We start from the raw sequence: 23846 nt of genomic DNA, 5'->3' as shown, positions 1-23846 counted from the left end.
AGGAAACTGAGGCAGAGAGACATTGACTTGCTATGGTGGTCACACAAATAGGTCTGAGGTCAGATTTGAACTCATATTTTCCTGACTCTAGGCCTAGCTCTTTCTAGTGTGCCACTCACCTGCCTCCAAGGAGCATTTGTAAAAACAGCGATGCCATTATATTAACAAAGAAAGAATTCCATAGTAATAGAACTAGTTATTGCAATAATTATTGAACTTTTAAGTCCTAACCATATAAATATACATATATAAGTCTCCAAAGAATTTAAAAGGGAAGAAATATTAAAGTGTGTATTCTCAATCATGTATCCTTTAATTATGTTATATTATGGTATAATTCATCATTCATACAGATTTGGACAACAGAAAACAAAATTGCAATAGCACCATGCAGCAAAAACCTAAAATAATGTGGTTAATCTACAATAGAGGTATTTATTTTAGCCCCTAATACCACATTTTGAAGGTGCTCCAACTGAATGCTGTTTCTCTACAAGGGCTTTATCTACCATCGTCTTTATTCAGTTATAAAATAGACACAATTTCCTGCATGATAAAATGCTATTGTACCTGGCCTGGAGAAGTGCACAAAGAAATTCACCTAAAGGCATCATATATTCATCTTCAAAATAATAACAGAAATTTACTTGAACAAATAATTTTTGAAAACCCATCTACTAGTATATTTTTTGAAATTTGCAAGGAGATTTAGCATGGAAAGGAAAAAAATTGGGGAGAGTCCATCTATACAACAGAAGCACTTGTCATTTGATTGCAGAATGAGCAGGAAGCTTGCCCTTTTGAAAATGATGGGTCTCTGTTTCTTTATGCTTTCCCCAAGGAAAGAGGTGTGCCACAAAAGAAGGGTGATACATGATCATGTATCAAAGAAAAAAAAAGCACCCAAGAGCCCAAGAAAGAATATACCAGAATATAGGCTTAGGGGAACTGCTTTTGCTAAGAGAGTGCCTTAGACCCTCCGTAGTTTGAGTGGAATGGTCAGAAGCCCATCTGGTAACTTTTGGTATACACTTCCTAAAGGAGACCAAAGACATCAAGGTCTGCATTCCAGTCAGTCCCTCACTAAACATTTATTAAGCACCTACTAGATGGCAAAGTGGATAGATTGACAGGCCTGGAGTCAAGAATACTCATCTGCCTGAATTTAAATCTAGCTTCAGATGCTTACTAGCTGTGTGACCCTGGGCAAGTCACTTAACTCTGTTTGCCTCAGGTTCCTCATCTGTAAAATGATCTGGAGAAGAAAATGGCAAACCATTCCAGTATCTTTGCCAAGAAAACCCCAAATGGGGTTGTAAAGAATTGAACAAGATTGAAAAATGACTGAATAACAACTAGAGTCTTGAGTTTCCCAAAGATGTGGGTCTCTCATAGTAATGTGTTTCCTTACTAGGTTTCTGTAAGTTTGCATCCGCTCTCTCCCATGAACACTATGTGCATTAGTGGTAGAGTCTGACCAAAGTTTATGGATATTTGTTGTTCAGTCGTGTCCAACTCTTCATGACCCCATTTGGGGTTTTCTTGGCAAAGATATGGAGTGGTTTGCCATTTTCTTCTCCAGATCATTTTACAGATGAGGAAACTGAGACAAGCAGGGATAAGTGACTTGCCCAGGTCACTGGGCAAGTAAGTGTTTGAGGCTGGATTTGAATTCAGGTCTTCCTGTCTCCAGGCTCAGCACTCTATCCATTGTACCATGTAGCTGTTCTCAACAGGAAGAAGCAGACTTTCAAAGCAATATTTAAAAATAGACAAAACTTTTATCATCTCATGATTAACTGAACTATGTAGAGAATGTAAGATCCCATTAACCAAATGCTACCTTACAGGCTATTTGGCAACAAGATCATCAAGGGCTCTTTGGAAGATGTAACCACATAAATGTTGTTTGTTTGTTGTTCAGTCATTTTTCAGTTGTGTCTGACTCCTTGTGACCCCTTAGCATTTTCTTGGCAAAGATATTGGAGTGGTTTCCATTTTCTTCTCCAGTTAATTTTACAGATGAGGAAAATGAGACAATACAAATCACCCTGTTCAATAACTTTCTTATTTCAGTCAAAGCATAAAAAACAAGACATATGCTGGCAAAAGGCATTTGTCAGTGTGATAGAGAGGATCCAGCAAAGAATACAGATCAAAGGAACAATCCCTATGGATGGTGAGATCTTCCAGACACTCCTGTTTGAAAATATTGTGCTAATTCCATCAAGCCCCAGGACAATGGAGAGTTTCCTGGAAGAGATCTGTAATCATGCAAAGGAATTTGGCCTGTCCATTCACCCTGGAAAGACCAAGCATAGATGGAGAACATATCAAGAGTCCTGTGAAAGCAAAGGCTGATCTTTTCTTCATTAACATTTTAGCAGTGTTGCCATGTGGCAGTGAGACATAGATCACCAACTGCCTCCAAAGAACTAAAGATGAGGGCAGTGGGGAGAAGTATGAGGAGGGTGCAACACATACACACTGAGAAACTCCAAAGAATAAGTGTAAAGAATGGCACCAAGGAATAGTATGTCTCGTGGCAAGAGTGAGCGATGAGAAGTGGACAGCCGGAGTACTCCACTGGCACCTTTGTAATGTCAGGAGAAATTGAGGAAGGTTTCCATCATGTTGGATGGTCCCTTCTGGTGAACTTGTAGACAAAAGACACATAGGATGCACAGGCATGGATGGGTTCTGATCTACATCATAGGAGAAATTTTGAGTATTTTTATCATTATTATTATTAGTTATTCCAAGTCCCTTGCAAATCATGAGCTGCTTTCTTAGAATTTAACATCTTCTCCACTCCAAAAAAGCAATGGGAACAGTTGGTTATGATTGAGCCTCAATCTCTTTTTCATTGTATTGCTTTTCCCCACTCTTACAGGTCCTGAATTTTAAGATGAAACCTATAAAAAGGAGAAGCATTGTGTTTATTCTCACACTACACCCAGCTCAACACAGGGCAGGCATACCTGCTGTGCACAACCCACATTTTCTATCCTGAAGGCACTTGCCCCTAATTCCTATGGCTGTCTCAGTGTTTCATCAGCTTTCCAATATTTGTCCTGGCTTGTCTGGAGTATGCTGAAAGTGTGCCAAGAGAAATGACTTCAGAAAATATATGAGGACTATCATTTCACTATAGCACTGAAAGCTGGACAGAACAAGCCAGGTCCTGTCCAGACTCAACAGGACTCCCCTTCTTGACTCCTAGACTGAAGCATCAGTACATTATTAGATAGTCCAGTATTTTCTGAAATTTTAATTAGCATTTGTTTGACCCTCGTAAACACAAACATCTCATTTTCTGCTTCATTTCAGTGAGCTTAATGAAACCTTCAAGTAACCTCAAGCCATTGCTTAGAACGTGTTACAAATGCTATTGCTGGGCTGTAGCAATTAAAAGATGCGCTCTCAGAGAAATTCATCAGCCATGAAAGACATTTGTTATTCCATGATGCAACAGCTCTAGCAAGCAGAGAAGAAAGTACCTAGTAGAAAAGTGATTCAGACAAGCTAAATTGATTATTCTACACAATAAGGGAGTTCTAATATTATGGGAACATTATAGCTCTGACAATTAAATAATTCTACATTTTTACATGAAGTGATGGTAAAGTGTATTGAAAATTTTCCTGGGAAAAAACTCCCCTTAAAGAGTAGTGGAGAAAAAGTGCTGGCACATTACTTGTTTCTAAAACAAGAACAAATTACATCACTTGAATTATTACCAGCTTAATTAAGAAGTTTGTAAAGCTAGTAAAAATGTGATGTAATTTCAATTAGATTGATATTATAAAAAACAAAAAAGGAGCTACGTCATGGTACAGTGGATAGAGAGCTCACCTTGAAGCCTGCTAAATAACTGTTTGTTACACTTGAATACCAATCGGGATATGTAAATTTGATAATTTTTAAGTTCAAAGGGCTGTTACGGGGGAAGAGAGATTAGATTTATATTGGTTGACCTAGGGTGGGGCAGGAGGAGAGAACTAAGAGCTGAGAGGAATTAAAAGGAAACAGATTTTAGCTCAACATTAAGGAAAACTTTTTTTTATGATTAAATTGGTGTAAAAATGAAAACCTATGTTTCAAGGAGTAGTAAGTTTCTGCCACTAAGTCATCTAGATACTAGATGACCACTTGAAGATGTAGATTTATGTGTTGAGTAGTGGTTGAAATGGGTAATATCTGAGGTCCCTTCTGACTCTAAAATTCTATGAATATTCAGATTGTGACTTTTAAAATCATGTTATATGTTTTGCTCGACTTCACATGTATAATGAGTATCATATTGCTTGCCTTGTCAATAAGGTGTGGGGTGCGACTGAAGGGAGAGAGGGAATTTGGAACTCAAAATAATGTTAAAAATTTTAATTAAAAATCTCTCTCTCTCTCTCTCTCTCTCTCTCTCTCTCACACACACACACACACACACATACACACACACACAAATCTAGTCAGAGGTAGAATAATATGCGCTGGATTTGAACAGATATGGGGATTACCAGTAGAGAGTTGTGTAGGGAGAGGGTTCATTTCTTTGTCCACCATCTTTTGGTATAAAGCTCTCAGACTGAAGGGCTCCACCGTGAAAGGCAGTGTTCCAGTCAACATAGCAAACATATTCACACCTCTACAAAAGAGAAAAGAGAAAGGATGACAGTATTAGAGCAGAATGATTCTATTTGGGGAGGGGTAGAAACATAATGTGGAAACTTAAGGTCACCTTATTTCCCACTAGGAAAGAAACAGTAACTTCACTCATTCATCTTTTTGAAACATGGTCTGCATTAGCCGAGAGAAGCAAAAATGAAAGTCTCAACGGCATCACAGAAGTGGAGCCTTGGGCAATAAGACATTGGAACAGGTTAGGTCTACAACGATAATGATGAAAAAGTAAATAAATTTTCCTTTTCTTTCTTCAGATTGATAAACTCATGACAATGGCCTTAGCCACAAAGTACAGAGAGGATTATTTGAAAGACTTTGGGGAACATTAAATATAAGAATTTATTTCTAAATGTCTATTTTCAAATAGAACTTGAGATAGTTATAGTTTATAACTATAACAATCATAGAATCCTAAAGTTTGAGCTGGAAGAGATATTAAGACTTTATCTAGTTTGGGTCCCTCATTTTACAGAAGAAGAAACTGAGGCCATGTTAAATGATTTGCCCAAGATCATATAGGTATTAAATAGTAGAGCTAGAATTAAAACCCAGATACTCTGACTCCAGAGCCATCTTACACCACAATGCTTCATAATGTAGCATGTAACCACAGACTCAGTGTACCTGGTGATTACTAATGCCTAGTACTTTGCTATTCCTTTGAATTAAAATTTGGCTTCTAATCAAAGACATTTCTTTTTGGTGTTCTTTTATCAACTTGTAATTTATAATATAATTCCTAGCACATAGTAGGCATTTAATAACTTGTTGGTTAATAAATTAAAAAAGACATACAAAATAAAGTGTGCAAAAGAAAAAAAAAGGATCAGTAACTACATTGGTGAGGAGGAACTCCTCATATGGAAACTCTTTCTGAAAATGCTGAGTATATCCCCCATAGTCCCCTTATATTATAAACTGGTAGCTAAATCCTAGGGATTTGCTTTAAGTGTTTAGTGTTTAAGTGACTTAACCAGGATCACATAGTTAATAAGTTAGTCAGTATTTGAATGTGTCTTCCTGATTCCCAGCCAAAACTCTATTTACTATGCCATACTATCTCTTTAATAGCTCTACCCTACATAATATAATTAGATGGCTGTTGGCCAGTAATGCCCAGTCGGATTTTCTAGATGTAGCTGAAAGGCCATCAGAATGAACCTGGCTGTTTAGATTAAAAGCTGATGTGTCTTTGGAGGATTTTTTTCCCCTAAAGTGCACACTAAATATAGTTCTGAAGATTTTCCTGATGGGAAGGAAAATTTTCACTGCCAGAATGCTCAAAGAACTTTGGAATGCCCAAAGAAAGATGGGTTTAGAATAAATAAGAGGATTTTCGGGAAAAAAAGGAAACCATAAAAAGATTTAAATTAAGATTACTGAAGACCAGTTCCACTGAAATTCCACTGAATTCTGAAGATAAAACTGGTATAGTAATTCAATAATTCAGATCTATAAGGGGGCTTTCTTTTGGGAGGGTGGAGGAGGAGCATCTGAAACTTCCTGCCCTTCCTCAAACAACAAAAATTTTGCCTTGACCTCCTTGTTACTTATTTGGTTCTCCCTAAGGTTGCCCCCTCTCTCTTAGACTGTAAACTGCTTGAGACAATGATCAGTCTTTTATCCATCTCAAGTGAATTATCTAGGATTACAGATGTGCATCATTTATCCTGATCCTTTTCATTTTACTTATGAGGAAACTGAGGTCCTAAGAGGCAAAACTAGCCAAAGATTACAAAGGCAATCTGACTCCAAATCCAATGCTCTTTTCATTAGGGCTTAGCTTTACTCACCAAAAGATCCCAGAAGGAAAAAAAAGTCAAAATTCTAGTGTTTTCTCTTGCATTCCCCAGATCTCTTTTTCTTTCCCCATTTCTAGATCTCCCTAGTAATATGCAATATTTTAATCCTAAGAGTTTTAGATTCTACTGATCCACCCACTCCATAACCTTTGATGCATAAATTCTTTCATTATGCACCAATGCTACTTGAGTTTTCAGAAGCCTGGGGAAACAAAGGGTTATGCTTTGTCAAACAGACTGTCATAAAACCACCAAGTACATCTTAAAAATCAAACTGTTCTTTGCATTAACTATTAGTATTTTCTTCCAGGAGCACCTGGAGAGATGAATAAGAGCAATATTTCTTTTTGGAAACTAAAGACCATCCATACACCTTTATTCCATAACCAAAGTTTTTTTCATAAGCCTTTATAAGCCTTCATAAGCCTTAACAAGCATTTATTAAACACTCACTATGTGTCAGGCACTGGGAATACAAAGAATGACACATTATCTACTCTAAAGGAGCTTGTACTCTTAATAGGGGAAGACAAGAAATACATATATAACCATAGGTCAAAAAGAAACAAAATAAATGCAAAGTAGTTAAATACAAGATAGTTTGGGAGGGAAAGCACTAAAGCAGTTAAGGGTGTCAGATCAGGAAAGGCTTCACATAAAAGATGGAACTTGAACTCATGCAGGAGGACAGGGACTCTGAAGTAGAGGTAAAGAAGTATATTCTAGGCATGTGGGATGCCAACCAGTGCGGATGGGAGATGGAATGTTGTCATGTGGAAGGAACAAAGAGAAGGCCATTTGGGCTAGATCAAAGCATGTTGAAGGGGAAATGTTGTCTAAGGAGTCTAGAAAGATCAGTTGGATCCAAATTGTGAAGGGATTTAAAGGCTAAATAAATAGCATATTATATAATTGCTGCTGGGCTTTTTCAACATATGCAATTGTACATTTTTACATTTTCTCATTTAAGGTATATACTGTCAGACACGGTTGGTATGTCAGTTTAGTTTTGCTTAACTTTTTTTTTTAAAACAAGAGAGCATTCTAGTTGGGTGGTTGGTATTAGGAAGTGAGAGCTTTGTAAAAAGAATGAATCAATAAATCTTTTAAAAACAGCATCTGTCTTTGTCTCTTTCCTCTTTCTTTGTTACTAAAATATAGAAATGCTGGTAATTTTTGTAGATTCATTTTGTACTCTACCTTCTGAGAGGTTATTTACCCACTAATTTTTGTTGATTCTCTTTAAGTTTTGTTGATTCTTTTAAGTTCCCTAAGTAAACCACAATCTTATTTGCAAAGATATTCTATTCTTGTCTCCTCATTGTCAATGTTTGCTTCTATTTCTAAGTCAAATAATATTGATTTTACTGAAAATTCTTGCATCAGCCCTGGTCTTAGTGGGAAAGCTTCCAATATTTCTCCACAATAAAAAAGCTCTTAGTTGTAGAAAGTTGTTTTTTTAAATATTAAGCAAATTAATGAAACACCCTTTGATTCCTATACTTCAGGTTTTTTTAAAAACACAAATTACAACCATATTTTGTGTCTTTTTTTTTTTACAAATCATTTTGTTTTAAGTATCATTTAGTGTATGAATTCTTTTGGTAGTTTTGCATCATCTTTATATTCTTATACTAAATACCACTTGGTTATAATTTTTGGATATGTTCCTATAATCCCTTTGCCAGCATTTGATTATTTGCATCAATATTAGAGATCTTAGTCTATAATTCTCTTTCTATGACATAACTCTTCCCTAGTTTCATTATCACATTTGGCTCATAACTGAGTGACATTAATATTAAAAGTTTATGTGGCATGGGAATTATTCTTTAAATACTCAGTAAAATTCATTTATTGATACAATTGGTTCTAGGTTATTTTCCCCTCCATGGCACTTCATTTATGGCTTGTTCAATTACTCTTTATATGACTAGTTTGTATTTTAGCAGATAGCCTCCATTTCATAGAAATCACCTGATTTTGTTTCCATATGGCTGGATATGTAATAGCTTCTGAAAAAAAATTATTTCCTCTTCTGATTTTATCTTTTCTCATTTTATTGTTAATTTGCCTTCTAAAATTATCATTAAATTAGGTAATTGCTTTTCAGTTTTGTTGGCATTTTAAAATGCTCTTTATTTTGTTTCGTAATGTGATTTTACAACAATTGAAACTATTCCATTTTTAATTTTCTTATTTTCTTCGCATGCTTTTCTGAGATTTATAAAGTCATTAACTTTTTATATTTTTAAATATTGTTGCCTCTGAAGACTGATTTTCCTGAATTTCCCACATTTTGGCATGTTGTAAAACTCTTATCATTACATTAGTATAACTACCAATTATTTTTATGATTTACTTAGGGTAAATTACTCATCACTTAGATTATTTTTCTAAAGTATCTATTTAGGATTGTATCTTTTCTTCATATCTTTAGTTACATAACCCCAGAGCTGTTCATTCTCATTATCTCCACTTTTAATGGTATTTTGGCTTTGGACACCTTTATTTAATTGAAACTTTTCTTTTTTAAAAAAATTAATTTATTTCATTTAACATTTTCAGTTTTCAGCATTGATTATCACAAGAGTTTGAATTACAAATTTTCTCCCCATTTCTACCCTCCCCCGCACTCCAAGATAGCATATATTCTGATTGTCCCATTCCCCAGTCAGCCCTCCCTTCTGTCAACCCACTCTCCCCCCATCCCCTTTCCCCTTACTTTCTTGTAGGGGAAGATAGCTTTCTATGCCCCATTGTCTGTGTGTCTTATTTCGTAGTTGCATGCAAAAACTTTTTTTTTGAACATCTGTTTTTAAAACTTTGAGTTCCAAATTCTCTCCCCTCTTCCCTCCCCACCCGCCCTCCCCAAGAAGGCAAGCAATTCAACATAGGCCACATGCATATCATTATGTAAAACCCTTCCATAATAGTCATGTTGTGAAAGACTAACTACATTTTGCTCCTTCCTATCCTATCCCCCTTTATCCAATTTTCTCCCTTGACCCTGTCCCTTTTTGAAAGTGTTTGCTTTTGATTACCTCCTCCCCCTATCTGCCCTCCCTTCTATCATCCCCCCATTTTAATCTCCTTCCTCCTTTCCTGTGGGATAAGATACCCAATTGAATGTGTATGTTATTCCCTCCTCAGGTCAAATCTGATGAGAGCAAGATTCACTTATTCCCCCTCACCTGCCCCCTCTTCCCTCCTAACAGAACTGCTTTTTCTTACCACTTTTATGCGAGATAATTTACCCCATTCTATCTCTCCCTTTCTCCCTCTCTCAATATATTCCTCTCTCATCCCTTAATTTGATTTTATTTTTTTAGATATCATCCCTTCATATTCAACTCACCCTGTGCCCTCTGTCTACATATATATATATATATATATGTATGTATGTATGTATGTATGTATGTATGTATGTATGTATGTATATTCCCTTCAGCTACCCTAATACTGAGGTCTTATGAATTGTACACTTCATCTTTCCATGTAGGAATGTAAACAAAACAGTTCAACTTTAGTAAGTTCCTTATGATTTCTCTTTCTTGTTTACCTTTTCATGCTTCTCTTGATTCTTGTGTTTGAAAGTCAAATTTTCTATTCAGCTCTGGTCTTTTCACTGAGAAAGCTTGAAAGTCCTCTATTTTATTGAAAATCCATATTTTGCCTTAGAGCATGATACTCAGTTTTGCTGGGTAGGGGATTCTTGGTTTTAATCCTAGCTCCATTGACCTCCAGAATATCATATTCCAAGCCCTTTGATCCCTTAATGTAGAAGCTGCTAGATCTTGTATTATCCTGATCATGTTTCCACAATACTCAAATTGTTTCTTTCTGGCTGCTTGCAGTATTTTCTCCTTGATCTGGGAGCTCTGGAATTTGACAACAATATTCCTAGGACTTTTCTTTTTGGGATCTTTTTTCAGGAGGTGATCGATGGATTCTTTCAACTTCTATTCTGCCCTCTGGCTCTAGAATGTTAGGGAAGTTCTTCTTGATAATTTCTTGAAAGATGATATCTAGGTTCTTTTTTGATTATGGCTTTCAGGTAGTCCAATAATTTTTAAATTATCTCTCCTGGATCTATTTTCCAGGTCAATGGTTTTTTCAATGAGATATTTCACAGTGTCTTCCATTTTTTCATTCCTTTGGTTCTGTTTTATAATATCTTGATTTCTCATAAAGTCACTAGCTTCCATTTGCTCCAATGTAATTTTTAAGGTAGCATTTTCTTCAGTGGTCTTTTGGACCTCCTTTTCCATTTGGCTAATTCTGCCTTTCAAGGCATTCTTCTCCTCATTGGCCTTTTGGAGCTCTTTTGACATTTGAGTTAGTCTATTTTTTAAGGTGTTATTTTCTTCAGTATTTTTTGGGGTCTCCTTTAGCAAGTCATTGACTTGTTTTTAATGGTTTTCTTGCATCACTCTCATTTTTCTTCCCAATTTTTCCTCTGCTTCTCTAACTTGCTTTTCAAAATCGTTTTTGAGCTCTTCCATGGCCTGAGACCAGTTCATGTTTTTCTTGGAGGCTTTTGATGTAGGCTCTTTGCCTTTGCTGACTTCTTCTGGCTGTATGTTTTGGTTGTCTTTGTCACCAAAGAAAGATTCCAAAGTTTGAGACTGAATCTGAGTGCATTTTCACTGCCTGTCCATGTTCCCAGCCAACTTACTTGACCCTTGAGTTTTTCAGCAGGGTATGACAGCTTGTAGAGTATAGAGTACTTTGTGCCAAGCTTAAGGGTCTGCGCTCTTGTTTTCAGAGCTATTTCTACACAGCAAGCTCTGCCACAGCAGCACTACTCCTCCCCCAAGAACCGCCAACCAGGACCTGACTCAGATCTAAGCTAGCTCTGCACTCCCGCTCAGATCTGCCACTTAGTTCCTCCCACCAGGTGGGCCTGGGGCCGGAAGCAACTGCAGCTGTAGCTCTGTAAGTAGCCTCAGAGCTGCATCACCTCTGCTGCCCCTGGGGTGGTGGCCTAACTGGGAACTCCTTTTACTCTGTCCCAGCAGCTCTTCCCACCAACCTTCTCCGTTTTTTTGGTGTTTGTGGATTGAGAAGTCTGGTAACTGCCACAGCTCACTGATTCAGGGCTCTAGGGCCTGTTCAGCCCAGCTCCCAGTCTGGGTGGTCCAGGTGTGGCTCACGCTGGGTTCTGCTCCACTCTGTTCCCAGTTCCCATGTCCCGTTCCCAGCTCCCTGTGATAGACCTTACCCAGTGACCATCCAGGCTGTCCTGGGCTGCGGCCCTGCTTCCCTCTGCTATTTTGTGGGTTCTGCAGTTCTAGAATTTGTTCAGAGCCATTTTCATAGGTGTTTGGAGGGTCCTGGGGGAGAGCCCTGGGCAAGTTCCTGCTTTCCAGCTGCCATCTTGGCTCCACCCTAATTAAAACTTTTCTACAAAGTTATCAGTCTTCTCTCTTTCCTTGGCCCTTTCTATACCCTCTCTTATTGATTTTCACAACTTCCATAGATTCAGTGATTGGTCATCTCTAAGTATATGAATCACAAATCAATGTATATAGGATTATAGGATCACGGATTTAGGGTTAGAAGGGATTTCAGAGGTCATCATGTTCAAACCTCTCATTTTTATGGTGAGGAAACTGAGGACTAGAAAGGCCAAGCAATTTGCCCATGGTCATAGAGGGACTAAGAAGCAATATTTTTAATACTTTACATTTTACATTCATCATGGGCTCTAATAGCTATAACCAGGTGACACCTTCAGGCATTCCAAATTCAATATATCCAGAATCTAGCTTATTATGTTCTCACTTACACCTACTCCTCCTTCAAATTTTCTCATTTTTGTTGAGGGAAACATCATCCTTCCAGTTACCTACTTCCAAAATCACAACTTCTGAGATATCCTCAACTGTCTCCAACTCCTAAACTTCACCCACCCCAGCAAATTAGTTGGTAAGTCTTATCTATTCTACCTCCACAATATCTCTTGTATACATTCCTTTCTTAATACTCACATGGTTACCACCCTAGCTCAGGTCATCATTACTTCTCAACTAGACTATGGTAATAATTGATCTCCTGATTTTTAACCTCTCTTCTCTAATCATCCATACTCCATATTCCTTACAAAATAATTTTCCCAAAACACAGTTCTGCCCATGTTATTCTCCTGCTAGAGAATCTTCAGTGGTGCTCTATTGCCTCTAGGATAAAATACAGACCGTTCAGCTTAGTGTTTAAAGACTTCACAATAAGTCTATCTTTTTAAGCCTATTTCCCATTATTCCCATTCACGTATTCTATATTCCAGCCAAAGTGGACTACTTACTATTTCCTGAACCTGACTTTCTATCATATGCACCTTTGAACAGGTTTCACCATGCATAGAATTAACCCCCCCCTTCATCTACACCTCTTAAAAGCCTTAGCTACCTCCAAGACTCAGCTCAGGTACCTCTTCCAATGGGAAGTTTTTCTTTCCCCTTCTCCCCAAATTTTCTTTTATTTTGTGTTTTAGGTTTCATTCTTCTAAATAATATCTCCTTGATGGCATAAAATGTTTTGATGTTTGTATTTTTATTTCCAGACCCTAGCAAAGTGCTTCACCCATAGTAGGTGCTTAATTGCCTGTTGAATTTAAATACATCCTTGGTTATTTGTTGTTTTATTTTGTGATGGTCTAGCACAGACAAGTCAATAAACATTTACTGAGTGCCTAATATGATGCAGAAACAGTGCTAAACTCTGTGGCTACAAAAAAAGACAAAAAAACCACAGTTTCTGAAATGCTATAAAATATTTGGTTGATATTTCTGCTTTTCTTCATTTATTTGAATTCCTTATGCCCTATATTAAAAATAACTTTTATAGAAGTACTATTGTACCAAAAAAAAAGAAAACCCTAGGCTCACATAGAATTATTTCCATATGTCTGTCAATCCATTTCTCCCCAAAATTTCTGTTTGGTTGCAATTTCTTTCTTATTTTTCTTTCTGTTAGATTTGTCAAGTTTTGATAGAAGAATATTAAAGTCTCTTACTTTATTCCCTTATTATATAGGGTTATTTTTTCTTTTTTGCATTTCAGTTGATTTTTCCTAAAGGGCTTACTTAGGTGCCAAGACATATTGTGAGTGTGTGTGTGTGTGTGTGTGTGACACACACAATTTCTATTCAATTTCATTTTATAGGGACTATTTAAACCCCAAAACTTATTTTTCATCACGCCCCCCCCCCCCACCATGATTCTTTCTATTTTGATTTCTGCCTTACCCAAAATCATGACTGCAGTTTCTGGAGTTTGGTTTTCCTTTTTTGAGGGTTCAGCTAAAGCATAAAAATTTTTATTCTAGCCTTTCACTTTAAGTTTATATGTATCCCTATGTTTTAGGTATGTTTTTAAGATAACATATTATTAAAGAGTATCAGAGATCCAGTCTACAACCCTTTTTATGTCAGTTCAATCAATTTATATCTAAAGTTATAATTATTAAACTGCATTTCCCCCTGCAATCACTTCCTGTCATGTTGCTTGTTTTTACCAGCACAAAGTACATTGCAACTTGTTTTAGTCATTTCAATTCAATCCCAGATGTTGCACAAAAACATAAACAAACACTCCACCCTTTCTTAGACAAAAAGGGAACTAATCTTTAAAAAAATTTCGTTGCCTTTCTTTTGTTTCCAGGTAGATATCTGGTTTGGGAATTATCATTTCCCTATGTCCACACTTCCTAGCTAGATTGTTCTTTATCTATAGGGCCCAAATCCAATGGATGAAAATTCCCTCCTTATCCTCTCACCCTCAAGATCTTCTTCCTCAAGATTGCCCACTTTTTTCATTTTAACTTCCATGGAGTTTTCCCCTTTTCCACCTAGCTAAGTAGAAGTGTTTATAGTAAGTGTTAGTGTATAGTAAGTATTTATAGTAAGCACATAGTAAGTGTTTAACAAATGCCTGCTGCCTTTTTGACTCAATTCCTAGCTATGACTCCTCAATATTCCTATCATAAAGTGATACTTCAAAGAGGCAACAGTCTTTCTTTTCCTTGGTATATGAAAAATATGAGCCATAGTTTTTAAATTTGTTGCTTTACAATATTATTTACCTGCTACTGTTATATTTGACACTTGTTTTGCAAATTACAAAGCCTGCCAGGATTTGACTCTTTTTTAACGTAAGGTTTGGAAATTTTCACTTGCATTAACAAATCATCTTTTCACATTAAGGAATATGCCATTGCTATGGCATAAAAAATTTCCAGGGAGCAAACTATGCAGACTGGTAAATTACAGGTGCTCAGCATAGTCACAGATTCCACTTGGCACATCTTATACATAAATTCAGCCTTTTTAAAAAAATCCTAGATTGGTTAGGCAATGCCTCATAGCTTCAATCCATGGGAATTCTACATCCTTTCTAATGAGGTTGAAAATGATTTTCTGCTGTCACTTGAACCCCAAGCTAATTGCTGGTTCCTCTGTATTCCTTGACCTTTTTTTTTTCTTTTGGAGTTCCGTTCCCTTATTAAATTTTCTAAGATGCTGCTCTCTTTGATCTCTAGCCTTGACTCTGGTTTCTAAAAATTGCCACACTTCTGGTTGCTTACTCAAGCTTCTACTCTTGTTTCATATCAGTCCTTCTCACCTGAAGAACTTCTTCTGAATCAAAAATCACATCTCTTACTCACCCCCAATCAATTTTCTCCTAAAGCCCATTTCCCTTTGCCAGTGTTTGTATCCTCCCTGTCCTGTTTCCATCAATCAACTCTTGGCCCATTATAAAATCATCACTCACATTTACAGTAATGTGCATAATAACTTTTTTGTCCATTGTCAGGAAGGGAAACAATTATAGTCAGTTTGTGCCTTACAAATAGGTCATGTTTCCAAAGTTCGTTTGTAAGTTGGTGGACAGGAAATTGGAATGCGTTTTATCATAAAAACAATGTAGTTCAGTTCCCAGGATACCCCACAAAAGTCCCTTTGACCCACAGTGCAGTGAAACTGTAGGACAGTCATAATATAGAGGGCCAGTAGTACTATAGTACCATAGAACTTAACCACAGTTGTTTGTATGGGAAAACATATTCTGAATTTCCATTCACATCACTGGAGCATGGAGCCTCTCAACGAAATGCAAAAAAAAAAAAAAAATGCAAAACATGAAGGTATCCCCCTGCCCAATCTCCCAGCTCTCACAAATTCCAAATATTGAATGGGGTATAGCAAATACAAATGAGATTCTGAGGCTGCAGCAGCAGCACAAAAGAAAGCGATAAGGATCCAGAGGCAATATAGGAGAGAGTTATAGGCTGAATGGCTGAGTGCTTTGCCGGGGTAGATGTGGTAAAGAAGGGGCAACTATAAGCAAGGTACATTTATGTATCTATCATATACACATAATAATGATAATAATATCAACACAAACACTTGGGAAATCAGATTTACTGACTAAATGGTTTTGGCATAAGGTCTCATCTCTGAGTTAAGGTGAAAGATTCTGATGGTGGCATATTTCTCTCTGGACCCTAAACAGTAGAAAATCACTTATTATACCCTGCATTTATTATACATATATATATATATAATTGTACCATATTATACCCTTCAAGAACATGATATCTCTTCATTTAACATGCTAACCTTATGCTTATATTAAACAAGTAGGGGGAAGGGGGGAAGTGGGAAAAAATCATTTTTGTAAGTTGAATAACTCACATGGACCAGACATCTATTTTGGAACCATATTTTTTCCTGGCAAGAAGTTCTGGAGCTGCATAAGCTGGGCTGCCACACTGGGTACTGAAAGGATCTGAGTAACCCAAGATGCCTGCATAGTTGCTCAAGCCAAAGTCTGTAAAAATGGGAGGGGGAGGGGAGAAGAGATACAACATTAGAGAATGTGAAAAATATGCCGAAATCAACAATAAAATCAGACTTATTCTCCATCAGTAACATTCAATTTTAAGCAACCCTAAACTGTACGTGTGAACAATAACCAACTACTGGTGACATAAGATTGCCAGAATTTATAATTTTCTTTCAAAATTGTATAACTTTTTAAAAAATCAGACCTCATTATAAAATCCACTGAAAGCTAAAAATATGTTGTAAACCAAAGACTTTTTCATCAAATACTTTTTTCATTTCTAAATGAGCCATCCAGGATCATAGGAGACAGCAACATGGTAGGTTTTAATCCCGATGTTAGGCTGATTATGGCAAACTCTCATTAATCAGGGGCCGAGACCCCAGGGTGGAAGCTGGAGAGCTGGGCTGGAAGTGATGAGACACAGCATGAAGATGACCAGAGAGCAGCCAAAAACATACATTTATGTTTATACATATATGTGTGTACATGTGTATTTGTGTGTATGTATACATGCATGTGTACATATGTTCCTAACAGATAGATTTAGACTATCATCTTACACCATATACTACGATAAGCTCCAGAAGTATAAACAATCTAAATGTAATCACCCTAATTCAGCCCTTAATCACCTCCGGCCTAGACTACAGCAATAACCTCCTACTTGGTTTCACTCCCAGATGCCAACAAGATTTTCTTTAACTGCTGGTCTGACCACACCATCCCCTACTTAATAAACTCCAAGGGCTCCCTTTTGGGCCTGGGATCAAATATAACGGTTCCTCTGTTTGGCTTTCAAAGGTCTTCCCAGTCTGGCTCCAGTCTATCTTTCCAAACTTATTATACACTACTCCCCTTCCTGCACTCTAGGGGAATATTTAAAAAAAGGAGAAGAAAAGAACATCAATTACATATTTTAAAAATATACACTGAGCAGAAAGAAGTTCAGAAGGGGACACGGATTAGCAAGACGGTGTTGGAACGAGCATATTAAATTCAAAATGTGCTTTACAATAATAACTACCATTTGCACAGCACTTTGAGGCTTGCGAAGCGCTTCACAATATTTCATTAGTCCTCAAAACAAACTCTGAGAAGTAAGCACTGTCGTTCTTACCACTTTACAGATGAGGTAAACTGAGGCAGAAAGGTGCAATGACTTAGCTAGTAAGTGTCTGAGGCAGGATTTCATCTCAGTTCTTCTTGACTCGAAGTCCAACACTGTATCCATTCTGCCACCAAATCCTCCTCACACACTTACTGGCTATAGGACCCTGGGTAAGTCATTTAACCTCTGCCTGTTTCCTCAACTGTAAAATGGGGACTATAATAGCTCCTCTTCCCAGGTTTGTTGTTGAGTATCAACACAGTGCCTGGCACATAGTAGGTGCTTAATAAATGCTTATTGAATCCTTCTACCTAGCTGTATGTACAAATAAGAGGAGAATGACAGTTTAAAATTCACTCTTCTCTCCGTCTTTTTATGGGGAAATGATCGTGTTTGTAAAGTTTATAATAATGAAACATAGTACTGGCCAACCAGCCCAACCCTTACGAGTAGGTATCAGAATGCTTAGCTGATGCAATTCTCCCTGTGGAAAATGTTGGGGGTGGCACCTCCCATCAGGACAGTGGTGATGGAACATGTGCAAATGTTCTCTAACTGGTCTTGGTCTAACCATGACAAGAAGCAGCCTCCTTCACTGGCTGCAGAGCCAGATCTGAAGATGCATTCAAAAGACACTACCTCGTTAGCCACCAGCTGACTTCTTCCTCTCTGTTGGTCTTCCAACGAAAGAAGAGAAACAATACTGTGATGCTGACTATGTACCTAGGTTCCTTACCTTGGTAAGTCCCTTACCTCATTCTCTCACCTGTGGCTCTAAGAAGCTGTTGCATATGCAGAGGCCACATCCCAATAAAACCATTACGGTAGATGGGCTAAACCAGTGTGAGCGTAACTGACAGGCCTCAAACTTGTTGATGAGTTAGGTGAATGTCTACCCCAAGCATCTAAAGATGTTCCCTGATGGAATGGGTGGATGAGCACAATTTGTTCCAGTGCCCATGGAAGTGCCTGAAGCAGGCACTGTGGAGTGCTTAAAACTTGGTCAGACATGGAAGACACCAAGGTCATCCACTGCATCCCTGGCCATTGCCAGTCATCTTGACTTTTGTCTTACCACTGGACTTTGCTGACTCAGGAAGAAAAAGTGAGGCTGATGACTTGTGTAACTCTGGCTCACTTCAATCCAATTCACATGCAAGTCAAGACATCACCCATGATGTCATCAGTCCTCTTTGAAAATGAAGGACAAACAACATTCTTTCATTTAAGTTGAATGTTATAAACTGTAGAGCTTCAAAAGCTCAGGAGAACAAGCTATCAATAGATCCATGAGTGTATGCTATGCTGGGGTTTGCAACCAGTCAGTACAGCTTTGAGGCCCCAAGGAGTGACCCAGCCCAGCAGTAGCTTAGACAAGGATCAGTCCTACTTTTGGACATGAACTTGTCTGGACTAATGCTATGTAAGTGTGAGCCCACTCTTCCAAAAGACCAAGGCAGTATAGGGGTAGTGAGGGAGGAAATATTTGTATTCCTATCCTTGCTGCATTTTCAAAGTTAATAACCCTTTTAAAAGTTATTAATATTAATTGGCTAAATGAAACTGGGGTGATAATCACTTGTAGCTAAACATTTGGAGAGGAATGGGGGCTTTTAGCAAATGGCGTTAGAAAAGACATCCCAAATCCTCAGGGGGACCCCTAGAACCTTAAGGAGGATATGTGACTAACTGGCCGGGCTCTGGGAGACTAAGCCCAGAGTACTAGATACAGTAATAAAAAGGAATTATTTGTTTCTTTCTAAAAGAATCCCTCAGTTATTTCAAAATCAGACTTGTGAACCTTACCCAATTCCAGGATTCTCCATGCGCCTATCAACTATGAATGCCTTGATCCTATAATATATATATACATATATATATTTCATATTTTGTATACGCTTATTTTAGGTGCATGTTGTCTACCTCGATGGAATGTAAACTCTTTGGTTTTTCTCTTTGTAGCCCCAGGGTGTAGCACACAGTAAGTGCTCAATGAATGTTTTGCTGATTAGTTGAATGATTACAACAATGCAACTGAAAAGAGCAAACACCCACAAAAAGCAAATGTTATATTATCATAATGACCAAGCTTGGCACCCAAAGAGAGACATGAGAATTCACTTGGGAGACTGTGCAGGTGGAGTACACTCTCTCACATTTGACTGATGTGTTGCTGAGCTTTCCTGACCTGTTTTTACTTTCCTTTATTCTTTGTTTCTCTGAGTGAGGAGGGGGATACACTGGGAAATAAAGGGTATTTTTTTTCAAAAATCTAAAAGATTAATTTTTAAAAGTTTTAAAAGTATATACAAATTATAGGTTATATCAGCCAATCAATGAGTATTGATGAATCTGGGCTAGGCATTCTGCTAACTGAGGATACAAAAAAAAAATCCCCATCTCAGAGGAATTTACATTCTAATGGAGAAACAATATATATCCATGTGTAGGTATGTAGTATGCGTGTATTATGTATGTAGAAACTACGTAATTTTAGAGGAGAAGGCATGAGAGGCTGGGAGATAAGGAAAAGCTTCCTATAGAAGATGGCATTTGAATTGAGTCTTGAAGGATTTCAGGGATTCTAAGAGACAGAGGTAAATGAATGAACAAAAAACATTTAATAATTGTTTACTGTATGCTAATAGTGAGGATACAAATACAAAAGCAAAAACAACGCTCACCTTCAAAGAGAGAAGGGAAGGAAATAAGCACTTATTAAACACCTACTATGTACCAGGCACTGGGCTAAGCACTTTATGAATGTTATCTCATTTGATCCTTACCACAACCCTGGGAAGTAGGTGCTATCATTTTCCACATTTTATAGTTGAAGAAACTGAGGCAGACTGAGGGTTAAGTGACTTGCCCAAGGTCACATAGATAATTATATGTCTGAGGATGGATTTGAACTCAGATCTTTCTGACTTCAGGACCCACCTACTTGCCCTAAAGAGCTTACAATCTAATAGGGAAAAACAGTGCGCCTTAAGAATGGTGGCCAGAGCGGGGCAGAGCCAAGATGGTGGCTGGAAAGCAGGGACTTGTGTGAGCTCCCTGCCAAGTCCCTCCAAAAACCTATAAAAAATGGCTCTGAACAAATTCTAAAACTTCAGAACCCACAAAACAGCAGAGGGAAGCAGGGCTCCAGCCCAGGACAGCCTGGATGGTTGCTGGGTGAGGTCTATCGCGCACGGAGCTGGGAGCGGAGCAGAGCAGAGCCCAGTGTGGGAGGCAGCAGGACCGACCAGACTGGGAGCTGGGTGGAACAGGCCCTAGTGCCCTCAGTCAGTGAGCTGTGGTAGTTACCAGACTTCTCAACCCACAAACGCCAAAGACAACGGAGAAGGTTAGTGGGAAAAGCTGCGGGGAGTGAAAGGAGTTCGCAGTTCAGCCACCACCCCGGGGGCAGCAGAGGTGGGGCAGCTACAGAGCTACAGCTGCAGTTGCTTCCGGCCCCAGGCCCACCTGGTGGGAGGAATTAAGAGGCAGATCAGAGCAGGAGTGCAGAGCCTGCTTACGATCTGAGTCAGGTCTGGGTTGGCGGTTCTTGGGGAAGGAGGAATGCTGGTGCGGCAGAGCTGGCTGCAAAGAAATAGCTCTGAAAACAACAGCACAACCCCTCAAGCTTGGAACAAAGTACTCTATACTCTACAAGCAGTCATACCCCGCTGAAAAACTCAAGGATCAAGTAAGTTGGCTGGGAACATAGCCAGGCAGTGAAAATGCACTCAGATTCAGTCTCAGACTTTGGAATCTTTCTTTGGTGACAAAAAAGACTAAAACATACAGCCAGAGGAAATCAACAAAGTCAAAGAGCCTACATCAAAAGCCTCCAAGAAAAACATGAACTGGTCTCAGGCCATGGAAGAGCTCAAAAACGATTTGGAAAAGCAAGTTAGAGAAGTAGAGGAAAAATTGGGAAGAAAAAGGAGAATGATGCAAGAAAACCATGAAAAACAAGTCAATGACATGCTAAAGGAGACCCCAAAAAATACAGAAAAAAATACTGAAGAAAACAAAACCTTAAAAAATAGACTTAACTCAAATGTCAAAAGAGCTCCAAAAAGCCAATGAGGAGAAGAATGCCTTGAAAGGCAGAATTAGCCAAATGGAAAAGGAGGTCCAAAAGACCACTGAAGAAAATACCACCTTAAAAATTACATTGGAGCAAATGGAAGCTAGTGAACTTATGAGAAATCAAGATATTATAAAACAGAACCAAAGGAATGAAAAAGTGGAAGACAATGTGAAATATCTCATTGGAAAAATCACTGACCTGGAAAATAGATCCAGGAGAGAGAATTTAAAAATTATTGGACTACCTGAAAGCCATGATCAAAAAAAGAGCCTAGATATCATCTTTCAAGAAATTATCAAGGAGAACTGTCCTGATATTCTAGAGCCAGAAGGTAAAATAGAAATTGAAAGAATCCACAGATTGCCTCCTGAAAAAGATCCCAAAAAGAAAAGTCCTAGGAATATTGTTGCCAAATTCCAGAGCTCCCAGGTCAAGGAGAAAATACCGCAAGCAGCCAGAAAGAAACAATTTGAGTATTGTGGAAACACAATCAGGACAACACAAGATCTAGCAGCTTCTACATTAAGGGATCAAAGGGCTTGGAATATGATATTCCGGAGGTCAATGGAGCTAGGATTAAAACCAAGAATCACCTACCCAGCAAAACTGAATATCACACTCCAAGGCAAAATATGGATTTTCAATAAAATAGAGGACTTTCAAGCTTTCTCAGTGAAAAGACCAGAGCTGAATAGAAAATTTGACTTTCAAACACAAGAATCAAGAGAAGCATGAAAAGGTAAACAAGAAAAAGAAATCAGAAAGGACTTATATGTATACATATATATATATATGTGTGGGTGTTTGTGTGTGTGTATGTATGTATGTATGTATGTATATATATATATATATATATATATATATATATATATATATACATACACACAGAGGGCACAGGGTGAGTTGAATATGAAGGGATGATATCTAAAAATGTAAAATCAAATTAAGGGATGAGAGAGGAATATATTGAGAGAGGGAGAAAGGGAGAGATAGAATGGGGTAAATTATCTCACATAAAAGTGGCAAGAAAAAGCAGTTCTGTAGGAGGAGAAGAGAAGGCAGGTGAGGGGGAATGACTGAATTTTGTTCTCATCAGATTTGACCTGAGGAGGGAATACCATACATACTCCATTGGGTATCTTACCCCACAGGAAAGAAGGAGGAAGGAGATTAAAACGGGGGGATGATAGAAGGGAGGGCAGATAGGGGGAGGAGGTAATCAAAAGCAAACACTTTCAAAAAGGGACAGGGTCAAGGGAGAAAACTGGATAAAGGGGAATAGGATAGGAAGGAGCAAAATATAGTGAGTCTTTCACAACATGAGTATTGTGGAAGGGTTTTACATAACGATATGCATGTGGCCTATGTTGAATTGCTTGCCTTCTTAGGGAGGGTGGGTGGGAAGGGAAGAGGGGAGAGAATCTGGAACTCAAAGTTTTAAAAACAGATGTTCAAAACAAAAAAAAAAAGTTTTTGCATGTGACTAGGAAATAAGATAGACAGTCAAATGGGGCATAGAAATTTATCTTGCCCTAGAAGAAAGGAAAGGAAAAGGGGATGGGAGGGGAGTGGGGTCACAGAACGTCAGGCTGACTAGGGAACGGGGCAACCAGAATATATGCCATCTTGGAGTGGGCGGGAGGGTAGAAATGGGGAGAAAATTCATAATTCAAACTCTTGTGAAAATCAATTCTGAAAACTAAATATATTAAATAAATTAAATTAAAAAATGAAAAAAAAAAAAAGAATGGTGGCCAGAGTGAGATATTTTGTTTTGGAATTGGTTGGAGCAAGGTTATTAGAGCCAGAGGTGAGCAGCAAGAAAAGAGCTGATTTGACTATTATTTCAGAAATAGAAACGAGCGAAAGAGGGTGGTTCAGGGGTATGGTGGCTGGGGAATAAAGTCAAGCATGATCAGAGTCAATCCTAGATGCAATGGGAAACTGAAGCAGCTACCAATCAGCAATCGCATCCCAGGACTAGAGTTCCAGGAATTAAAAAAGTTAAGTCCTCCAGGGCCTGGTTTCTGTGGGAAGCATGATGTTTGCTAAGATAGCTGGGGAGTGACTTCAAAATATTCCAGGCACAGGGAAAAGCCAGTACAAACACATGAAGATGATATGTTGAGTGTGAAGAAAAGCCAAGTAGGCCAGACTGCAGAAAGGGGAGAAATGTGTAAGAAAACTGGAAAGATAGGAAGGGGTCAGGCCTCAAAGACCTTAAAATGCCAGAAAGTCTATATTTGTTTCTGGAGGTGATAGGGAGCATTAGAGTTTATGGAGTAGAGGAGTGACATAGTAAGATCTGAGATTTAGGAAA

At 38.1% G+C, this 23846-nt stretch overlaps 1 protein-coding gene across 1 annotated transcript in view; it reads right to left on the bottom strand.

The window, feature by feature from the left end:
* The window catches only part of HUNK (hormonally up-regulated Neu-associated kinase), a 146683-nt gene that overhangs the window by 39575 nt on the left and 83262 nt on the right, over nt 1-23846 (bottom strand). Inside the window, exons 4-5 of the mRNA XM_036747362.1 lie at nt 16184-16319; nt 4518-4645 (exon numbers count right to left, since the gene is read on the bottom strand). Coding sequence (XP_036603257.1) covers nt 4518-4645; nt 16184-16319 — 264 coding nt within the window. The remainder of the gene's footprint in view (nt 1-4517; nt 4646-16183; nt 16320-23846) is intronic.

This window comes from Trichosurus vulpecula, chromosome 2, assembly GCF_011100635.1.
Source record: "Trichosurus vulpecula isolate mTriVul1 chromosome 2, mTriVul1.pri, whole genome shotgun sequence".
In the NCBI taxonomy this organism is placed as follows: domain Eukaryota; kingdom Metazoa; phylum Chordata; class Mammalia; order Diprotodontia; family Phalangeridae; genus Trichosurus; species Trichosurus vulpecula.
Note: the sequence above shows the minus strand (reverse complement) of the source record. Positions and strands in the feature narration are given on the sequence as shown.